Source organism: Talpa europaea (genome assembly GCF_964194135.1).
Source record: "Talpa europaea genome assembly, chromosome: 9".
Taxonomy (NCBI): Eukaryota; Metazoa; Chordata; class Mammalia; order Eulipotyphla; family Talpidae; genus Talpa; species Talpa europaea.
In genome coordinates, this window is record NC_140076.1 from 113929987 (window position 1) to 113953434 (window position 23448).

Below are 23448 nucleotides of genomic sequence, written 5' to 3' on the forward strand. Positions count from 1 at the left end.
ACTGAGGTCTCTGGCTGGCCCTAGTTAGCCTGGGGACAAAGAGGAAGTAAACAAGGGTCTTGGGCAGCTGTGTACCAGGCAGCTCTGCTGGGTGGTCCTTCTGTTGAGGGAAAAGGCTGTCCTAAAGCTGATTCCATGCAGGCTTTGTGGACTCCACCCCCACCCCAGGCCAAAGCCAAAGACACTGGGAACTCCACATCCCATCCCCACCCAAGGGAAGGTGGCTGGGACCTGAGGGTGGGGTGAAGCAGCCAGGTTGGTATAAAGCCAGACACGTGGGCTTGGGCGGGGCGGGGGGGGGGTCCCCATTTTGGCTCTCCGCCAGCTGGCAGCGTCTGGCCAGCTCTGAGAGTGCCTTTGGATTTCCAGGTCGGGGGATCGGGTAGGACGCATGAAAGACTTTATTTCCCTATTTTCTCCCTGAGTTGTCCATTTCCCTTATTTCCTTTTCCCTTGTCAATAAACCTTTTATGAACCTTTTGTGTGTGCCTGCAGTGGAGTATTCATAAGTCCCTTTTCAGCGTGCGGTGAGGACCCACAGCGAGGCAACCCGATCAATATCAGGGCTGCCCTATAACACTTACCTACTTGATCTCACTTAGTCCTCGCAGTGTCCCTGTGGCATAGGCAACTGAGACTCAGTGATTAAATGCCCCGCCCAGATCACCTCCTGGGTAGGTCACAGAGGAGGGTTTGCACCTACTTCTTTCCAGCCTGAGACCCATTCCCTTGCGGGTTTCACAGTGCCACCCACATGCCCTCTGTGTTTACTTGCTTTGATTAAACAGACAAGGTTTTCTTATGCAAAAATGGTATAAAGGGACTTTCAGGGGGGTCTTCTATTCATCAGTTTATGACTCATCCAGGCACCCTGTGTTACATCCTGAGATAAGAACCAGCAGCGTGGTATGAGGCTTCAGGTGTTACAGCCTCGTGTGTTTTCAGACATGAGATTTTTTTCCTACCTATCAGGACTTTTCTGACTTCAAGCCAAGCCTCATGAACCTCATCAAGAGTAACCTTTTGTAGTTATATATCACATGGTCTTCCATAGGAGATGTTTAATTACTCTTTACTCATTCTTTATCACTCACTCCATTTTGCAAGTGGAAAAACTTTAGCAGAGTCTTCCCCAAAGTACGCAGTGAATTACTTGGTGACAGAAATAACAATAAACTTAGGAGTCTTTTTTCCTGTACCATATGCTGAGCACAGAATCCTCTGAATCCACTTGAAATATTATGAGCTCAGGAAAAACAAACTGCAGATAATAATGTGGTGGTGGTGATGACAATGTTATAATTATATATCAATCTCCCAATATTCCTATTATTGCTCAGAATCTTTCCCTTGTATTAATTTATTGTGCACTACAACCTTCTAAAGCAGGTTTATGAATGAGGAAGGTACAAAATTATATCCCTATAAGGAAACTGCTCTCTTTATTTCTCATCTAATAGAATGTTTATCACCTCCTCTCTCTGAAGGGTCTGTAGCTCAGGGACCATATTCCTAGTTGTGAGCACAAAGCTGGGAACATATTAACTTGTTAGATTCTCTAATTCACAGATAGATCAGTTGAAGTAAATAAATAGCTTTCACAATGTCAGGCCATAGAATTGATGTTGGGATCTTGGGTTTTTCCTCATACAGAATTAAAATATGTTTTGCTGTCAGTTGCTAATCTTTTGATGTTAGCATTGCCAGGTGAAATACAAGATGCTCACTACAACTTGAACCCCAGATGAACAAGAGACAATTGTTTGGTGTACATATGTACTAAATACTACAAGGGATACACTATACTAAGAATTATCTGTCATTTATCTGAATTGGGTATTCCATGTCTTAACTGACTAAATCTGGTACCCCAGTTTACTGTTGTAAATGCTACGTCACAGACTTCATCAGGGAAAACACTGATTCATCTTTGTACACTGAGCCCTAAAACTGAAATGATGCCAATCCCTCAACAAATATTTTTGGATATTGATAGGCTTCATGGTTTCCTCCTCCAGAAATCTGCTCCTTTTTTTTTTTTTAAACCTTTTCCTATTTTAGTTAATTGTCTGATTACCACCTACTTGCTAGAAAGCTCAGCGTCTTCTTATTCCTCCATCTGGTTTAATCTCAGTCTCTCATAAACCATTCGACCCTGTCGAATCTACCTCTGAAATGTTTCTTGAGTCCTTCCACCCTTTGGCCTCAGACATCCTCCTCCCTAATCCCGACTCATCTACCTCCACATGTGCCAGAAACTCCTTCTTCAATGCAGACCTGGCTGTGATGGGGTCTCACCCTGCACACCTTGATGGTCCTGTGCTCTGCCGGTCATGGCCCAGTCTTCCCAGTGGGCCTTTCACAGGCCAGAGACAATCTGTCTTCTCTGCTGAGCCCCTGTGCCTCCCCACCACCAGTTTTAAGGCTTATTGTACACAGGTGAATTGGTGTCTTCCCTGATGCAGTCTGTGACATAGAGTTACACAGAAAGACCTTTATTAACTACAGAAGTAAGACAGCCTCTAGATAGAGCCCTGCAAAGTGACTGAAGGGACAGTGACTGCAGTACAAGGGGCGTCTGTGGGTGTCAGCACACAGGAAGCATTTTGCTCTGTGTAACCACCAATGCCAGTCTCTGAGCCTGCACCAGGCAGTTCATGTGCCCCGTCTCACCAAGTCTTTATTCATTCTTTACTCCATTTAGGTTGTTTTCATTTCCTTTTTCTGTTTGTCTTATTTCTGCTTCATCTCAAAAAAAAAAAGTCGTTCCCTTCTTAAAGTCATCATCAGAGTCCTTTTTCACCCTAAGCAAACCCAATATGTAAAAGTCTGATTTTATGATAAAAGCAATGTGTTGTTTAAAACAGCGTTCATCGTGTGATTTCTTCAAATAATTAAATCTCTGGGGATATTTAAAATAGAATTCTAGATACAGCAATTTGATTTTCAGGAACACTGCTATGGCAGGAAGAAAAAAAAGAATTTAATACAGACTCTGTCCTCAGTTCTTTGAAGAATAAGCAGGCTTGGGCAGTGCCCACCTTCCCAGGGCAGTGAACAGGTTGGGAGGATGGGCAGTAGCTCAGGGAAGTTCTGAGGCCCTACAGTTCGTTCATCTCATCTCTAATTGGGTGATGGACCCATCTGTATCCTGACGTCAAGCCCAGGAAGAGGGTTGAGGTAAAACTGAGTTGTGAAGTTGTAACCCAGGCAGGACTCAAGTTCGAAGCTGGCTCCAGGGTGGTGGTGGTTAATGACTTTTAATGCCCATCTACTTTTCAGAACATTGAGCTGAAGGTTGAAGTAGAGAGCCTGAAACGAGAACTCCAGGACAAAAAACAGCATTTGGATAAAACATGGTGAGTTGCAATTTGATCGAACTGAGCTCTGGCCCTTCCAGAGTTTGACTCAGTTACCTGAGAGCAGTAGATTTGGGATTGGATCCCTGAACCTTCTCTCTGGCACATGAATGCTGAGTGAGCCCAGTTCTGGAACTGAAACAATGAGCTTTCTTTTCCTTGGGCTCTCTGTCTCTTGCTAAGCCCGACAGATCTTGCCATAGATTGGTAAATGCAAAAGACCTAAGATTATGAATTTCCTCTACGAATATCAGCAATGGCTGTCACAGAGTTTGGGTGAAATGGGAATTTTCACATATTGCTGGTGAAAGTTTGAATTATCGCAGCATCTTTGTATGTGGCACTGCTTAGCAAAGTGAAAAATAAGCATTTCCTTTGAGCAAATAATTTTTAGGGGAATCAAGTCCTCATAAATAGAAGCGCTAATCTGAAAGGATGAATGTTAAAAGGATATTTACAGCAGCCATTATTTGCAGTGTCAAAAAGCTAGAAACAATTGTCCAGTAATAGTAGGTTGAAGAAATTTTTATATAACTATTCTGTGGAATATTATGCAGTTCGTTATAAAGAATGACTTGGTTCTGTGCACTGTCCTAGTAGGAAATCCCTGAAAAACTAAAGAAGGGGAAAAGTACTGAGTGATGCTTATAGTTGGGGTGAAGACAAATAGTCCTCTCTGAATATATATGTTTTGATTGATTTTGCATGGAAAAAAACTGGAGGGTTACACACCAAACTATTTAGCATCATTTATTTCAAAGGCATGAGATTAGAGTTCATGACAGGGTGACTTTTTTTTCTTTATATACTTTTATATTGTTTAATGGTTACTTATATATATATATATTAGAAATTAAAAATCATAGTTTAAAATAAATGTTATTAAAATTGTTTTTACAAATAATTTTCAGATTGTGTCCTGGGATCAGTGTACATCACTCTGATCTGGCATTCCTCTAGAATCTACAGTATTTCTTGATATTTAGCATGGCAGCCCAACCAGATCAGAACATTTAAAACTAAAGTGAAATATACACAGTAGTCTGGTACCATTAAACACTTACTAAAGTATTAGTGACCTAATATATTTTAAGAAAACTTAAAAGGACAATTGAGTAATAAATTTTGAGAGTGTATAATGCTTTAAAATTGTTTCAGTGTCATTCAACTTTTATTAGGTGGCATAATCCTATATTTCAAAATGGGAAAACCAAGGTCCAGAGCATGAAGCTATTCTTGACTAGCAGATTTCACATTTTCTGGTTTCAAGTTCAAGGCTCTTCTGACCTTACAACAGCTGTAGCTTGTTAAACTACAAGCTAACTGAGTTACTCAGAAAATACACAATTTCCATTTTCAGGATATTGTAGTTAACTGTTGTCTATTGCATTGATCAAGAGGAGCAGAGAGTCAAAAGTGGATGATTCCTAAGGTCCGCCAACTTAGAAGTCTCGGGTTATTCCCTTGAGTTTTGACCTTTATACAATCAAGACCCTTCTACCCTCAAAACCGTGTAATGATAGGGGATCTTAAGATAAATATAGGCTCTGGGATGGTGGTAAGTAGGTTCCGTTATCAACCAAGGACCTGTGACTTTCAGAGAAACCCCATTTGGTCTCCAGGGATTTAGCCTCCTGCACTGGCTTGGGTAGAGCAGCTCTGATTTAGCCTGAGTCTACAGAGGCTCAATATTGTTCTCTGCCCTGAGAACAAGAAGATGGTGCATGGTTCTCAACAAATGGCTTCAAACAGGAATAAAACCAAACCGGAATTAAGATCATTCAGCACCTGATACTACCCCAAAATTTCTAATCCTCAGACATCCAAGAGCAGCTGTCTTTAGCTATAAATAAACTGATGACACCTTACCCGCTTCATGTTAGTGCCTGGGCTTTCATTCCTGGGGACATCAGAGAAGCAAAGAGCCCTGGACTTCCACGGATTAAATGTCCGCTGCCTTTGCACGAAACCATGGAAACTAGATGGAACTCTAAGTAGGTAGCCCATGTTCAGGAGTCTTTAGGTTATTGTAGAGGAGAGCATTTCTGCGGCTGTCTGCCTGGGTATTCTGTTCTAGCCGTCTAAATGGAGGGAACACTTTAAGTTCAAATAGCGAGAAAGGTGGGGAGTTAGCAGAGCCCTGTGGGAGCAGTCTGGATGGACCCACCAGGGGAGAGATGATAGTGAACGTGGGTGCTGAGTCCTGCCCCCCAAAATGAGAGATTCTCCTCTTGAAGCTACAGCAGTGTGGAAGCCTCTGGGAAGTCACAGTCAGTCTGAATGACAAATACTACAAAATTACAGCGTCCCTAAGAGGTTGCCAGGTTGGAAAGAACAGTTGCAGAAATGATTACAGAGGAAAAAACATTTTTCTTGTCATCAGTGAGACTCTGACTGAACACAACATTGGATTGATAAGCCGTGGGGCTGGCTCTGACTGGCGGTGCTCTGTGGTTTTAGGGCTGATGTGGAGAATCTCAACAGCCACAATGAAGCTGAACTCCGGCGCCAGTTTGAAGAGAGACAGCAGGAGACGGAGCACGTTCACCAGCTCCTGGAGAATAAGATCCAGCTTCTGCAGGAGGTGAGCCGGTCAAGAGCTGGGGTCTTCTTTCCCTCTCTCCCTGCTGCCCTGTCTCCTGGCATTCACCTTTCCCTTCCTCCTTTGCTCCCCAAACTCCCCAAGTGCTCCAGGGCTGCTGACCTGGGATTGGCAGCTTTTCACTTTTTATTCCTTTTGCAGGAATCCAGGCTAGCAAAGAATGAAGCTGCGCGGATGGCAGCGCTGGTGGAAGCCGAGAAAGAGTGTAACCTGGAACTTTCAGAGAAACTGAAGGGTGTCACCAAGGACAGGGAAGGTGGACTCGGAGACCAGATCAAGTCCGACCAATACACCGAGGCCCTGACACAGAGGGACAAGTAGGTGTCTTTATGTATTTGACACTTGTCTTTTGCCTGTTCTTGTGGCTGCAAGACCAGATAGCTCTTTTAAGGACTTTAGGAGCCCTGCAAGCAAAGGATTTTCTTTCTCAGGTTGAGTCTTCCACAGTAACCATTAACAGAACTCACTGTGGGCAGTTAGAGGCCCACGTAGGGTTACGTGGGAAAATGGTCAAATGGCTGCAAGCAGATGTGGATTCACAGGGAGGGAGCCTGCTGTGTGCCAGCCACTGGGCTGAGCCCTAAGGTTATAGAGAGGAAAGGCTCAGTTCCTGTCATCAAAAAGCATGTTACATGATTTTAATAAGTTCTCTGATAGAAGCAACATGAGCGACCCTGGGAGCATACACAGATGTCATCTATTCCACACTAAAAGGTGAGGTGCCATGGAACACGTGCTGAGAGAGGTGAAGTGGGAGTTGAATTGTGAAGGAGGAATAGGAGTTGGATGATATGGTGTAGGAAGTGGTTGGGGCAGGGGATATTGTGTGGAGGAGGAGAAACTGTGGACGGGCATATTTCCAGACTTGCCAATAGTTACCCAAAGTCTAGCAGAGGGTCTAAGGAAGACGAGTGAGAGGTGAGCTTTATTGGGAATGGGGTGCACTTGTTCAGCTTTGTATGCTGTAAGAAGGAACCCAGATTTTCTCCTGAAGATAACTGGCAGTGGTCGAGGCTGCCCTGTTCACTGTTTGGGTTATTGCCCTGATCTCCTCACTGTTCCCTTCACCTCTGTCCTGCCCCTCTCCAGCCCAGCCCAGTCTAACCATTTAGAGCATTTTTGAAGCAGGGAATTCAACAATATTAAATTGCAGATAAAGGGAGAAGCCTGAAAGAGGGACTGAAGGCATCAAGATATAAATACTAGTTTATAGAACTGTATCCCCCAGCTTCCAACCCCTGACACACCCACCAAAGGAATTTAAGTGCCTGCAGAGCAGAGACTGTGTCTTATCCAACTTCACAGTACCAGTACCTAGTAGAGTGCCTGGTGGACACGCAGTGGTCACCTAAGAATTGTTTCTTGATTAACCCCCACTACCACACCAACAACAAAAACACAACTTCTGGGTGCTTATTCCAAAAGTTGCATGCCTATGACCTATAGATTCCTGGGCTGGCTTCAGGAGCTCCATGAACCCAGTGAAAATATAAGCAAAATGCCATTTGTATATATTTGGGGGTGAGGGCTGAGGAAACATGGCTTTATAAAGAAAAGTACCAAGAAATTCAATTTACAGTGGATAAAACCTACTGTGCTAGACAGGCTGTCTTTGGAGGGAGCTGAGAAATAAAGGTCATAATGGTCATAATAGTAGCGTGAAAATATTGTTGTTCTTACTTTTTCTTTACTCCAGAAGAATCGAAGAACTGAGTCAAAATCTGGCTACCCAGGAGAAGCTTGTGGAACAGTTATCGCAGGAGAAGCAGCAGTTGTTACATCTGTTGGAGGAGCCAACTGGCATGGAAGTGCAGGTGAGGTCTGGGTGGAATGTTTGCCTCCTGCTTCCCAACCCTGCTATTTTGTTTTGTATATATAAGTGTATGAGTGATCTAGTGCTGTGTAGCAAATTACTACAAGCTTAGTGATTTAAACAACTGACACTTATTATTCCACAGTTTCTGTGTGTCTGGAGTCCAGGTGTCACCTAGCAGGGTCTCTGCACAGGATTTCACAGGTCTGAAATCAAGGTGTCAGATGGGCTGTTTTCTCATCTGGAGGCTCACTTGGGGAAGGATCTTCTTCTAAACTCCCTCGAGTTGTTGGAAGCATTTATTTCTCTATGGCTATAGAAGTGTGGCAGCCAGCAGTGGGATAAGAGTGAGAGAAAGCCTTGTTGCTTCTCTCACATCTAACTTATCTTTTAAGGGGCCTGCCCGGTTTGGTCAGGGCTATCAGTATACATCCCTTTTGGTCAGCTTGAAGTCAGCCAATCAGGTACCTTAATGACATCGGTAACATCATGTCACTTTGCCACATAACATGACTCTGTATCGATATTCCACCACCTTTGCCATATTCTATTGATAGGAGCCCATCAGCAGTACTGCCCACATTCAAGCAGTGAAGCAACGCAAAGGTCTGGATACCTGGGTCCATCCCTGGGTCTATCTTAGAATTTTGCATACCACACCAAGCGATTCATCACTACATAGGACATCTAGATGCATTTTTAATATTGAAGAAGGAACTGTTCTTTTACTGCAGTGAAAATAATTGCATTGATCACTATCATTGCTTTTAGAAGTTACTTAGGAGAATTCTCCTCCTGCAGTCCACTTTTAATTTACTAGAAAGATATTTTCTAAAGGAGCCCTACAACATCTCCTTTTCTAAGAAACCAGGTATCCTCGAAGATCTTAAGCCAATGATAAAACAAAATGTGGGCAGCTTAAGTTACTGGCTCACAAATACACAAGTTGGAGTCAGGATGACAAGAACAGTGACATGAGCCATTTCTAGCAGTGTTTCCACTGTTTGGCGTGGCACAAATGGCAAATAAGAATATTGGGAAGGTGGAGCAGTAAACGAATGGATTTCTCACTTGGGGGTGAGCAGCCAGGGTGCTTAGCACAGTTGAGTAGAAGAAATCACTGTCTTGGCCACACTTGTAAACCTTTTACACTGCGTTTGGAAAGCTCTGATTGGAAAACTCTGGTTAACAAACTCAGGAATTGAGGTGTAGGCATGTAATTTGACAGGTAGGGGTCAAAATTAAAGTTCATGACTTTAAAATTAAGTCAAAATTGGGGCCTCCCTGGTGGCACAGGCGGTTGAGCGCTGCACTGTGAAGCTGTCCGCAGCCTCTGCAGCGCGGGTTCAATACTGGCCGGTTCGATACTGGCCGGCCGGCGAGGGTCCCACATGGCGAGGCAGACCTCTTCTGTCTGGCCCTCTGCTCCCCTCAGCAGTGTATTTTGTCAGTCTGCCTGTTCTGTTCCCCGCTCTGTCTCTGGTGGATCCTCTCACCCTCCGCATCTCTGGCCTGTACCCCGGTTCTGGTATAAAAATAAATAAATAAATCTTTTTAAAAAATTAAGTCAAATTTAAAGTTTAGTAAGATACATATTGAAATATAAGGAGCATTTTTAAAGGGACTTTTGAAAAGATTCCAAAACAGTTTTTAATTAGAAAGACCTCGGCTGCAAAGTAGGGGGATGGGAATTTTATCTTGATTCTTGTTAACCCATGACTATGGACATATCACTTCTCAGCTTCTGTCTGTGTAAAATGAAAAAATGAGTCCAAATAATATCCAAAGTCTCCTATAATTCTGACCTTCTGTATGAGCCCAGCATCTTTGGGAAAAATGTATAGTCACTCCAAGGTGGGGCACTCTGAAAGATGTAATATTCATGTAAAATCTGAAATAAAATCACTCTCTTTGCTCTATTTTTTATTTACAGGCTTGTAAGTATATAAGGTGTACATGTGCTTGGTTTCATCAGTATCTTTGGTCTACACTAACATAGGTATATGTTATTCAATATTTGCAATGCAAATAAGGAGAATTGGTTTGGTATCAATTTCAGAACACACTTGAAGAGCAGAAAGATTATAACTTCAAAGAGTCATCATAGTTTATGTTCTATTCTAAAGGTACGCTTTGAACGAGATAAGTACAGCATCCAGAGGATAATAACACTGTGTGGGCTGAAAAAATGCAGGAAGTCACGCAGATTATACCAAATGGTTATGATTCAGTGTTGCCTGGTTCTTGGAATGTCTTAGTATTACTATTCTCCAACTCATTATACATTTACAAACCTGATCATATAGTGCTGAAGTTAGTTCCTGAGGGTGATCGTGGCTGGAGGTAGCTGTCCCTTCCGGACCCATCCTCCGTCTGTGAGCTCTGGGGCTGGCCTCTTAGCACCAGGTGGGCCTGTGAGGCACACAGGCTAACATCCAAGTCACAAAGCTCTTTCATAGGGGCCTCTGGTCATAGGTTTTTCCAGATGTGAGGGACAGAACATCTCCCACAGCTCATTTCCCACCTCCCCACTTAGAATCTGTGTCTTAAGCGGGGAAAGATGGGCCCCAAGTACTGCTCAGTGCTTAGAATTATCCTCTGTTGTCATTTCTGCAACAGCCTGGCATGGCCTGAGAATGCAGCTTTCTCCTGAGTGGGCAATAACCCTCTGAAACAGCCTTTTTCTCCAAAAGGAAACTGGTTTGGGGAAAGGAAATGGCTTGGGTCTCTGTGCTTCTATCTTTTATTCTATGACCTAGACAGAAAGAAATATTGAAGTGATTTCTTTAATATCTTGGAGCCATCTAGCTATACTCAAGTGATTCAAACTGATGATGGAAGGATGCCATCAAGTCCAAATTTAGAGGAAGTTTCCTGATCCTTCAATAGCTGGTTCTAGTTTGAAGCCTCATAGATTTTAACTGGAGAAGCCGGGTGGTATGAAAAATTGAGCTCAGATTCTGGAATTTGAATCCCAGTGTCGACACTTTTTAGATGAATGGCCTTTGAACAATTTACATAACCCTCCAAGTACAGTTTCTGCCTCTGTAAAATAGGGGTCAGATACCCAAAGTTCAGCTATTTAGGAAGTGCCTAGCTAACTGCTGATATCATCATCTGTGTTAGCAGCCTGAAAGAGAGTGAGGTTATACCAAAAATGAGTAGCAGCTAAATTAATGAATTAATTAATAAGCAAATGCGTAACAGCTACTCTAAATACTTATATATTCAAATTAAACATCAAAACAGTCCTGCAAGGTATATGCTGACATATAAGACAGAAAAAGAAAATATTTTGTAATAAAATGTTTATTTGAATATGCAATTTATTGAGCACAACTACAGTAAAGGACAGTCAGGAGCTTATATCCACGTGAGAAATCATGTGAACATCACAGCTTCAAATGCAGTTTGATGCAGGCAGATTGGGTTGCATTGGTAATTCAAAGACAGCAAGTGGCAATGTCAAGGTGAAAAACTCTTGGCAAAGTTCCAAGCCAAACAAAAAGCAATCCCCTCAATTTACATAGCAGTTTAATTCATGGAAAAGTCAGTATAATAACATTGTGTTCATTTATGTCCAGAATGACTTCTGGGTTCAGATGATTATATAAACAATTTCACAATGTCCATCAGCACCCCACGGAATATTCAAAAGTCATTCAGCCTTTAGCACATGCTTTGTCCTACCCATTGCAAGTGATGGGGTATCCCTTGAACCTCTCATTGTTGTGATGACCACCAAAACAAGAAACACCCCCATGAATTTGCAAAATGCACTTTAGGAGATGGTACTTCTACTGTAAGGACCACTGGTCTAAGGAGTTTTACCTTTTAAAGGCTTTATAGTCCAGTAAGAGATTGGCATGTGAACTAAGAACCAAAATACAGGGTGATAATGGGAATCTCTTACCAAATGCAGTACCTAGTGCATTGTAAGTACTTAATAATGATATTTGGAGGTCACCTTTGGCCTGAGGCCTTTTAAGGCTGAGTACAACAGGCAGAAAATATAAATGCATTCTAGGCAGGAGAAACAATATAGACAGTGGTATAGAACACATATAAGGAATTAGGGATAATTGGTATTACCAAATGTATGATAATGATTGAAAAATGCCATAAGTGTCAAACTAATGACTTCATGTTGTAGGCAACAGAGAATTAAGACAAAAAGTTGAGCAAGCGAAATAAAAGCATATTATTTGCATTTCAGTAAGGCTATCCTGGGGTGGTTTAGACGGAGGATTGACTGAGCAAATCATTGATGTCACCTCCTAAGATAGCAAATCATGGCTTGATACGAGATTTCACTAGTTCATGTAGTCCATTCTGTGAATTAGATTGGGATGAAAATATAGAACCAATTATAAAGCACTTTGTCTCCCCCCTCTGTATGCAGTCATGTGTGACAACTCTGGCTATTAATGGCAGCTGCAGCCTTTGCGGTGGGTGTCATCCTTGTCTTACTAAAACAGGAGCATCTGAGCTCCACTGTGTTACACTCCAACCTTTGCCTGCCATTCACCTCTCACCGAAAGACCCTCACCCTGATAATGTCAAAGGCTCAAGTTCATTTCCTAAGTTCTGGAAATGCCCTACAGAGACTAACGAATCCCCTCATCTCCAGCAAAGTCACCCCTGGGACCCCTGACAGGTTTAGGGGATGAGGAGCTGGTGAGGTGAGGGTTTGCTTCCACACCCTCACGAGCGAGAGCCCGAGTTGGGCTTTAGGGATAGGAGGACTCGCAGCTCTCCCCCTTCTACGTTGAGTTGTCCGTGTTACGAAAACTCACCTGATTCCATTCCACATTGTTCCTCCTGTGATCCCAGTATGAAAGTGTGGACGCAGCCATAATCTTGGAGTGCAGAAATTCAGAGCCTCCGTTTCACAAACAAGACAGGCAGTTTTGGTGCAATTCTTTGATTTAATTGATTTTACTATCCCTCTAGGAACTTCCTGTCTGCCAGTATATGAGGCCCCATCCATTTCAGCTGGAGAGGGCTGTCCGATAGTTACGAGCCCCTATTATGTAATTAACTTCTAGAACAGCAACAACGGTTGCCCTGATGAGCATCATCACGTGGTTGCTTCCAATCCTGTCTCCATTCAGAGCCACAAGCCCTCGTGATCTGTGAGCTCAGGAGTCTTTGGAAGTGACTGTCAAGCTGCCGCTCTTTGTATCTTTCTCCCTAGAAAGTCAGAAAATCCAATGGAGTGACGTTCACAAGGCATTTTTCTCTTCTTTAACGAAGGTACCTGTAAAGTTGGAAGTGGCATCTGCAAGAACCTTTAAATGAAGCCAGACCTGGGAGTAAAGGCAGGGAGGTAGGGTGTACTTGCGAAGGTACACCCTTCTGGAGGAATTCTTGTTTTATTTTTTTCTCCCCATTTTCCCCAGCATAATGTAAGCAGTGTTTACTAATATTAGTATTTACTAACATGTCATGACGGTTGACCTAAAAAATGAGCTAGGACAACAGGATTAAGGAGAGGCTTAGAGTCAGCAAGCAGTCAGGACCCTCCCATTTACACGAAGCAGCAGACACTCAAGCCAGTGCATTTCTGCCTCTTTTGGAACCTAATGTAACTAGCACTGCATGCAGTGAGGCGTGCTTCCTAAAATAGCAAACATCCCAGCGTTACCATGGAGAGATCTGACGTGGAGGCTAAGGCAAGAATGCATTCTAAACGCCCCAGAGACTGAAAACCTTGCAGGGATTAGTAGCTCAGGCAGCTTCAGTTGACTTCATATAAGGCGATTCTTTTTTTTAGAGAAGCTTTTCATGTCCCCTTCTTAAGCCGATAAATATTGACTCTGAAGACCCATTTGCAAGTCCTCATTCAACATCACTGTCTGTCCCCCAGACATAACCTTCTCGGGTAACCTGTCTCAGAAATAGGTCTTATCAGTTAAGGCAATCATAGTTCTGATCCTTTAAAAGCAGCAAAGAAGGGGCTTCTTTACAACTTGATCAAGACTATCATTCAGTAAAATGCACAAGGTACTTTCAGGCGAAGGAAGGGGAACACACAAATGCATAAGGCTTAGTCTGTGTGTCCCAGACTCTCTCCCTGAAATTCCAGTCCATCCTGTTGCCGGGCTAGTCCTGTGCCATCACTGCTCCAGGTCACAACATTAAGTCCCAATTCTCTAGCCTTTGTCAACCATTAACCAAGTTTTAGTTACCGAGTTCCCTCCTAGGTGGGTGTCTACCTTCCAGTTGGGCCTCCATCCATGTTCTTTGAATGAGCAATGATAGAGATTAGATGCATGAAGAGAGGGGCCTGATCATTCAGATATCCCACAGAACCTTTCTTCTCCCTTTACCTACAGGCTAGCACTGTATTTAACACAACTTGCAAGGATTTTGATGATGCTGTTTTTTTTTAAAATCTAGAGTGCCTTTGTCTCCTCCATCTTAAGACCCATCTCAAGCCATTTTCACCTCCTTCAACTCTGTCAACCCGCACTAACCCATGAAGTCCACGTATTGCATTTAAGTCACTACCATGTGGGTCACCCGTCAGTTCCCATTGCAGCATGCACGCGTTCTCCCCTTCAGCTTAACTAGAAGCTCACTGAAGGCAGAGGAAAGAGATACCGAGTCTGCATAAGTTCTTGCTCATTGGTTGACTAACATATACTTTAAAATTCACTTAAAACCTATGGGCATTTAGTGACTCAAATTTGAAAGACCCTTGTGTTTCTTTACTACCTTAAGATGGATTCGGCTGATAACCATAGGGCTGCAACCTGTCGTTGGAACTGGAAATCTAGTTTTAAAACAAGTGTTTCAAAATAATTGTGCTATTAACTAAGGCATAGCATAATTGCTCCTGACTCCTTAAAGATTTCCAACCAGCACTGGGAAATTGCACATTTGCTCAAGGGGTTACTATAAAACCAATCTGCCTCAACTTTGATATTCTTGCATTTGCTCACCTGCTTTGAATCACTTTATTTATTTAATCACTCTGCCAGAATCACTTTATTCCTTTTGGCATAGTTTTTAGTAATTAGAATGTCTACATCCAATGTCATAACTAGGGCAGTGAAACCTAACACAACTGGTTTGGGACATGGGGATTTTCCACCTCACTGATTCTCTTGGAAACTCCCTCCCGGTCCAGAATTAGGTTTTAGAAGCACTGCAATACAAGTGTGGTGTCAGTTCTAAGAGATACTACCTAGTCCCCCAAAACTAGAGGTGAAAATAAAGGCATGTAATGCAAAAGATGACTGGCAGAGTAGTACTTAGGAATCTTGCTCTAAGTGAGATACAGCTCTCCAAATTCATCAGTTTTGTAAATGCTCCTCATTGATGGGCTTAGCCATTTATCTACAGAATTTCCGATATTTTGCCTGAGAATTTTTTTGAATACAGTTAAGATCATCCTAACTCAGTGATTTTCAAAGCGTGGCTTCCAGAGTGCAGCAGATGCAAGCCTGGGGGATTTGCTAGGAACGCAAAATCCCAGGCTCCCCCCACCCCCCCAGACTAATCTGAACCAGAAACTCGAGGAGGGAAGTCTCAGAAGCCTGCATTTTAGCAAACCCTCCAGGCACACCACAGTTTGAAAATTGCTCTTTTGCTTGTTTCCCTTATACCCCACTATTTCTTTCTCCCTCCGCCCTCCCTCTTTACGTGAGAACCTCCAGCTGATGATCAGTGCCTTGTCAGTTCATCTGCTTTATTTCCTCCTATTACTCAAATATGTGAAATTGTCCAATACTTGTCCTTACCTTTCTGGCTTACTCGGTGTCACAGAACCCCTTCAAGGCCCTCCATTCACTGTAATGGTGACATTTCATCTTTCCTTGTAGCCAAATAGTACTCCATTGTGTGGCTAAGCCAGCTCCTTACCCAGCCCTGTGAGTGGGCACTTCTATGGCCTAGCTATTGTAAGTAATGCCACAACAAACAACGTGGAGTGTATAATTTTTTGAGTTGATGATTTTGTGTTCTTTGGAGACTTCAAAGTTGGATTACTGGATCATACTGTATTTTATTTTTAGTTTTTAAGATCAGTCCAGGCCTCTTTCCAAAGTGGCTGTACCAGTGCACATTCCCATCAACAAGGTATGAAAGTTCCTCTCTCCACATCCTCTCCCACACTTGTTGAGAATCTTTTTGATGTAAGCTGAAAATCATTGTTTAAATTCACCTTATCTGTTTTGTAAACTAGGAACTGATGGGCAGACAACCGTGATTGAGTCATAGAGCCTAGAGGAGACAAGTGCTTGTGAATGTATTGATCTTACTTGAGGGCAAACTATTATACAAAATTCATAATTTGCAGTCACTGTCCTGACTCTACGACCATAGAGGGGTTTTGTCTTTTCCCTGTTTCATGCACTTGGAATGACATGGAAGCTGTCGTCTTTTGCTGAACTGCTTTTATATCCCTCCATCCCATTCCATGTACAATTATTTCATTCATTTATTTGCTCTATAAAATTCTGTGGTTAAATATACGCCTTTATTTCTGTGGACAATTGGGTTTTTACTGTTTGAAGTTGTTATGGCTCACACTGTCTTTCAAGATCTCTTTTTTTGTAGCCATCACCCTTTTCCCCTCCTTCTTCTCTTACCCTCAGAAGCTTCACTTCATTATCCACTAATTTTTGTAAGTATTTTGCTTTGTTGAATTTTACTTTAACATGCTTTTGAGATTGATTGATGTTTGTGGGTATCACTTTATTCTTTTTTATTGCTGGTTAGTGTTGGATTGTATGCAGCAAACACCAAAAGTGTGTTTATCTTACCTTCTTAATTTTTTTTCTAATCAGAAAATACATGTTTATTACAGAAAATGATTGTAGGGTCAGGAACAGACACTGGGCAGGTTTTCTGATCCAGCAGACCGGGTAAAGGAGGAGTCAGAGTCCTCAGTGGCTTTTGCAGGTTTTTTATTTAGATTTACCAGGTACACGGCAGGCAGGGGCGCTGGGGGCAAGTCTTCACTCTGGGCTCTCCGACCTTCTCTCACATTCTCTCTGCTCTTCTCATGGCTCTGCTTCTCTTTCGGCTTCTACTGGCGTCCCCGTGACGCCGCCCTTAAAAGCCCAGTCTCAGCCCAGGTGAATCCCATCTACCTAGGCCCACACCCTACTCCAGGTGCCGCCATCAGGCATGCACGCATTCAGGACCGCAGGGTTCCCTCATCTATCCTGATGGCGGGAGGGCAGAAAAGCCTGACATTTTTTCCTTACCCTGCAATGATATAAATGAAAGAAGAAAATCAATGTCCATAATTTCCCTCTCCAGACGTAGTCACTGTTTAGTGACTTGTAGCTCTCCTTTGAACCTTTATTTAGTTTTTCACATATATGTTATTTTAAACAGATTGGCACAATTCTTAAGTCTAACTATAGACTATTTTGTAATATTGGAATATTTTCTAAATTCTTTAAAATTAAAAATATGAATATACACTCTGCTAAAAATTCAGATGATTCATGATATATAAAATAGTCCTGTTGACCCCCCCATTTTGCTCACTGCCCCTATGTAGCCAGTGTTAACTATGTACAAAATCTTGACCAAGAGGATGCTGATAAGAACCACAAAATGCTGAATTTATCACATACCTTTTTTTGTAAGTTTAATTTTTTTATATATAAAAGCTTTGTTATCTATACACCAGTGATCTTGTGGTCGGGATTAAATTATTTTATACATACCAAATGCTCACATTAGAACTAGTTCTAGTGCCATAGTTTCCTATTCACTTTGAGATGTGGTTTTAAAATATTTTCTCTGTGAGTAGGTGCTATCTTCAAATAGATGGTGAGTGTTATTCCTGGCCTCAGTGGAAGCCTGGGAGAGCGCTCCCTTGCAGTATGTTGATCTTTACTTATAGCAAACATGTTCTTCAGTGGTGAATTGGCTTTTCTCCATTTGCACTGACACTTCCACACCAAACATTCATATGTATTGTCATTAAAGTTTAGAGGCTGTCAGTCCCATGCAAAATCATCATAAGGAATAGTGACTAATACAAAGTATTTAGTTAGGCCCTCAAGAGCACTTTATTTCATTAATTACTTTGTTTCATCAGCGTTTTCCCCAATAGGAAAACAGGGCTTGTGCATTGCAAAACAGGAGGCCTTGATGAATGCCCTGATTGGCACTCATAGGGACCTTTGAGTCCTTGCTGCGCTTGAGAAGAGTCCTTTGGTCCTTTAGATGGTACAGTGGCTAATGCCCTGGCAGGCAGGGAGTCTGTCCTTGGGTGAGTCTAGAAACTCCTTGCTTCTCTATAAATCACTGTAGATTCCAAAGATTGTTATTTAATTTCTTCTGACTTTAAAGCTCATATACCTAGAAGCAGGAAAAAAAGTGCAGCTGATGTGAGTTTTTTGCTGCACTCTATGGTACTTTTTTTTTTTAAGCCAGAACATGCATATTTAAGTGAAATCACCTCACCATATTTTTGTAACCTGTGAGGTCCAAAACTCTGAGGACTGTCCTTTTCTCTCATGATGAAGCTACTGAGGTTTTATTTTATGATTAAACAAGAGAAAAATGCAATTTTATGTGTGTGGAGTCCCATTAAGTTTTAAAATTACTTTAAGATAACCCTATATAGTATATCAAGGTAACATTGTTAGCTATTTAATGAGACACACCATTAAAGCACCTGCCCTAAATCAATCTCCTTTAATCTCCCTTAAGTAGTGTTGGGTCATTCAACACCTGAAACTTAACATAATCTTGTAACACAACGTTCCTTCAGTTTCCGGTCCTTGGGAGCTGCCGCTGGAGGCACTTACAACCCGGGTTTATGAGTCTGGGCCCTGTCCCAGGGATGGGAGTCAGAAATGCAGGCTGCTGCTGCCCTTATCACAAGGTCGAATTAGTGAAATTTAACATTATTATTGTAAATCATATGCCCATACCATTTTTTACAATAATATTGTTAAAAAAAAAAAAAGCCCAGCTCCAGGAACTCCAGGTGATTCTGACTGCTCGACACCCAAAGGTGGGGCGACTTACCTGAAGTCAGCGCAGTCCCCTGCCCTGCTCTGCAGAGGGCGGCGCTCCCTGGCACTGGAGCTGGTGCCCACAGCAGTGGGGTCTTTGTTCTAGCATTTCTCCACCTTTCCCACCCACCACAGGCCCGCCGTCTCCTGGCCCTGAAAGGCTCCGGTAGTGTCAATCCACCCTCAGGTGTCTGCATTCCTGAAAAAGCCCTTTCTTTCCACTATCTTCACCATCTTGGTTAACCAGCGCGTCGCGTGGTATTTGGAGTTTCTCCCGGGACTGCTTCTGTGCGCGCTCTTCCTTATCCAATAAAGGGGAAAAAATCCAGGACGGGTGAAGCCACTCCTCGCCCCCAGCATCGCGGGGGAATCACCTGTTCTCTCTCCCCTGGATGCTCCGAGTGGCCCGGGGGAGGTCCCCCAAAGCCGACCCCAAAGCCGACCCTGCGTCACCCTCGGGTTTATCCACCCTTCTCCGCCTCCCTCCCTCCCCCGGGCGCGCGGCTCGGGCTTTCGGATCCCGGGCCCGGCGGGGCCGGCGCGGAGGTGGGGCCGCGGCGGGAGGCGGCGCGCGCGGGGCTGGGGCGCGGCCGGCCGGGCGCTGAGGACGTGGCACAGCCCGCGGGGCGCGGGGGGCGGGCCCCGCCTTCTCCTCCCCACGCGGAACCGCGGGGCGCCCCGCAGGGCCGGCGGGAGGATCCGGGAGGCGACCTCCAGCCCGCGCGCGCGGCCCGGGGGAGGGGGGCAGCGCCTGTGCCGCGCGCAGCTGCGCCCCCGCCCGCGCCGGGGCCGGCCCCCAGCGCCGGGAGCGGCGCCCCGAGCCGGAGCGGGGCGCGGGCGCGCGGGGAGGGGCGCCCGGACTACAGCTCCCGTCGGGACGCGCGGGCGGCGCCATCTTGCAGCCCGGCCCTCGCCCGCCCCTCCGCCCGCGGACCGGGAGGACGTTGGGGACGCGGCGGGGCGGGCGCGGCCGCGGAGGCACCGGCGGGCCCCGATCTCGGCCGCGCCGCGGACACTCGGCATCCCCGGGGGCGCCTGTGCGGCCGCCGCGGCCCGGGCGGGGCTGAGCGCCCGGTACCCAGGCCCGCGCGCGCGCGCGGGGAGCTGCGCCCCTGCGCCCCTGCGCCCCGGGGCTCCCCGGGCTGTGCCATGCCCGCCCGAGGCCGCGGGCGCGGGAGACGCCGCCGGCCGAGCGCCCGCGCGTGAGCCCCGCCGCCCCGGAGCGCCCCGCGGGGAGGAGGGACCATGAAGGAGGTTTGCAGGATCTGCGCGCGCGAGCTGTGCGGGAACCAGCGGCGCTGGATCTTCCACACGGCGTCCAAGCTCAACCTCCAGGTGCTGCTCTCGCACGTCCTGGGCAGGGATGTCCCCCGCGATGGCAAAGCCGAGTTCGCCTGCAGCAAGTGCGCCTTCATGCTCGACCGCGTCTACCGCTTCGACACGGTCATCGCGCGCATCGAGGCCCTGTCCATCGAGCGCCTGCAGAAGCTGCTGCTGGAGAAGGAGCGCCTCAAGTTCTGCATCGCCAGCATGTATCGCAAGAACAACGAGGACCCGGGCGCCGAGCCCAGGCCCGGGAGCGGGACCGTGGACATCTCCGGCCTGCCCGACGTCAGGTACTCCGCGCTGCTGCAGGAGGACTTCGCCTACTCGGGGTTCGAGTGCTGGGTGGAAAATGAGGACCAGATTCAGGAGCCGCACAGCTGCCACGCTGCGGAGGGCCCTGGAAGCCGACCCCGCAGGTGCCGCGGCTGTGCGGCCCTGCGCGTGGCCGACTCCGACTACGAAGCCATTTGCAAGGTGCCTCGGAAGGTGGCCAAGAGCATCTCGGGGGGCCCCTCCACCAGGTGGTCCACCAGCATTTGCACGGAAGAGCCCGCATTGTCTGAGGTGGGGCCCCCCGACTTAGCGAGCACCAAGGTACCCCATGATGGAGAAAGCATGGAGGAAGGGACCCCAGGATCCTCGGTGGAGTCCTTGGATGCCGGTGTCCAGGCCAGTCCACTCCAGCAAAAGGATGAGGAGGCCGAGAGACGCTCCAAGGAGCTTGTCCAGTGCGACTGCTGGGCGGATGAGCAGGCCTCGCCCCACGGGTGTAACCACAAACTGGAGCTGGCTCTTAGCGTGATCAAAGGTCTGGATTACAAGCCCATCCAGAGCCCCCGAGGGAGCAGGCTTCCCATTCCAGTGAAATCCAGCCCACCTGGGGCCAGACCTGGCCATCTTGTGACAGATGGCGTGGGCTCCGGTTTCCTTAGCAGGTCTTTGAAACCCCTGGACAAGACACCTGTCAGTTATCCCTTGGAGATTTCAGACCTGCAGGAGCTGTGGGATGATCTCTGTGAGGATTATTTGCCTCTCCGCTTCCAGGTATACAAAGTAACTGCAGAATAACTACCTCCTCCCTTTCTGAGCTGTCGCCAGCTAGCCTCGGGCACCGCACCGCTTCTGTCCAGGCCAAAGTTAGTAATAGTTAAAAATTAATCCTCTATTTAAAAATATATCATTTTTTAAATTTATCTATTGAAAAATTAATCATCGAGCCCATTTTTGCTGTACCTTTGGCTTGCGTCCTCTTTAGTAAGTGTGATTGACACTCAATTGCTCTTCAGGTTTTTTGGGTACCATTAGCTATTGGCCTTGTCAAGATTATCAAAATTGCATGCCTTTAAAATAAAAAGATAGGTTCCTAATTCACTTTACCCTGTGAAAAAGACATTTAATTTTTTTTTTTTTATTTCTGGCACTAAAACGGTTTCCTCTAATCTCCTCCCACCTCCCCCTTCTTATTTTGTTTTGTCTTCACTTTTATATTTATTAAGTGTTTTCTCCCATTTTGTAAGGGAGTTAGTTCTCCCAGAACTCTAAGCCTTTCATCCCTGGCTATGCCACATATGAGTGAAGAGCGTGGAAGTTCAGGGAAAACCTATTAATCCTCCAATTCTTTAGGGATTCTTTCTGGACAATATTTATAATAAACTAATAGGGCATTTGAGGACTAATGATGACTTGTACATAAAAAGCCTTGGGAATTCAGGTGTTATTTGAAATGTTAAGGCAAAATTTCAGAGCTGTGTTTGATATAAAAGAAGGATTCGTCCATTATTGCATATGGTAGAGTTTAATCCCTTATACTCTCGAATTTCTTAATGGCTGGAAGGAGCAGTTGATCTTAATTTGTGTTATTCACATCTGCCTAGTCGATTTCATGCCAGCCTCTTAAATACAGGGACCTGGTGTCTTTTTGTTTCTCCAGTAACATTAGATGCTACTGGATGCTTCAGTTAGTTGTGAAACATCTGGCACATTCTAGTGATATAAATTCTATAGTGGTACAATTACAAAGGTAGGCAAGCTAGAAGATGTTTATGGAGAGCCTGCTACTGGTCTATATCATCCCAGAACTTAGAACTTGATAATAAATGAAATCATTGTCACTTAAATTTTTTTGAAAAGGTCTGTTCTGCAAAAAATTTGTATCACAATAATAATTGAGCAAAAAATTAGAGAAATAATTTAAAATTTGCACACTATTGTCAGAAACACGTGAAAGTGTTGTGAAAAGTTTGTCAGAAAGTTTAAAAATGTATTTTCACTTGTATAAAATACCAAGTAATATGCCTAACTCTCGTCTTTTTCTTTTCTTTCATTGGAACTTCACAGCTAAACTTGGGCTTTACAGTATTTCTGTAACCGGACAAAAACGCCACAAGTTAAGCATGGTGTTTGCATATTAGGAGCAGAAAGGAGTCTGGGGAGAATGGATGGAAGAAGCTCTCTCTCCCAGGCCTCCTGCCCGCCCCAAATATGCTCATTATTGTAGGCAGGTGAAGACTTGGAAAATTATAGGCAAAACAGAGACGTTCTTTTCTCCATATTTAAAAATACTATTTTTTTTTTTGATGCCTGGACTTAGTAAATGTTACAGTTGAGAAGGATTTCAAAGATGATTTTCATGCAGTCTTTCAGTTTAGAGATAATAGAAGCTCACGGTCTCAATAACTTAGGCCAGGCAGAGTGGAGGATTCCTAACCATATTCAGCCATGAGTGCTCCAGAGAGTAAATCACGTTGCCTGGTGTATACAGAATTAAATAAGTACGGACCCTAAACGAAGAGGTTTCTTTCTATAACCTGAAGATTCTTTAGGGATTCTTTAGGGTCTTCAAAATAGTACTCATTGCCTCTCTGCTGTTACCTGGCACCCATTCTTTAGAGTTTGTGGGCTAATCAAACATTGAGAGGAAGGAGAAAACTGGGGGTTTGAGGAATCTTGGTGCTTCATTACTTTGCTGCTTTCTCCATTAATAAAGAATGTGGGAGAAAATAAAGTCTGGGTTCAGAGAGTTTGTAAATAAAATGTATATTTTGAACCTCTGATCTATTGTTTATGGGGTTGGCTTTTAAGTGCCTTTAAGGCCTTTGGGCTTTATGGCAAAACCAGAGCTAGGTGGGCAAAGGCAGGCTGGTTTTGTCTATTTCTCTGAATGAGTGTGGGGAAAAACAGAAAGAAATGTAAGATATTTTGATAGTTCTCTTTTTAGTGTATAGAAAGAAAAATCATGAAAGAAAGAAAGATTTACTGCAAATATTAAAAAAAACCTCATATCTTAAAATAGTGCGATTGCTCTGTAAGGTCATTTTGATTCCTTTGTTCACCCTTCCTCTTACTCCATCCTCTGTA

At 44.5% G+C, this 23448-nt stretch overlaps 1 protein-coding gene across 7 annotated transcripts in view; it reads left to right on the forward strand.

Moving 5' to 3' along the window:
* The window catches only part of PDE4DIP (phosphodiesterase 4D interacting protein), a gene marked incomplete at both ends in the record, with an annotated part of 154230 nt that overhangs the window by 69133 nt on the left and 61649 nt on the right, over positions 1–23448 (forward strand). For 3 of the 7 annotated variants that reach the window (XM_084241826.1, XM_084241827.1, XM_084241828.1), the window contains 4 exons: positions 3283–3359; positions 5820–5943; positions 6103–6278; positions 7658–7775. In XM_084241826.1, coding sequence (XP_084097952.1) covers positions 3283–3359; positions 5820–5943; positions 6103–6278; positions 7658–7775 — 495 coding nt within the window. Of the gene's footprint in view, positions 1–3282; positions 3360–5819; positions 5944–6102; positions 6283–7657; positions 7776–20010; positions 21136–23448 lie in introns of those variants that run through there. The other 4 variants (XM_084241823.1, XM_084241824.1, XM_084241825.1 and 1 more) reach the window with 2 other exon arrangements.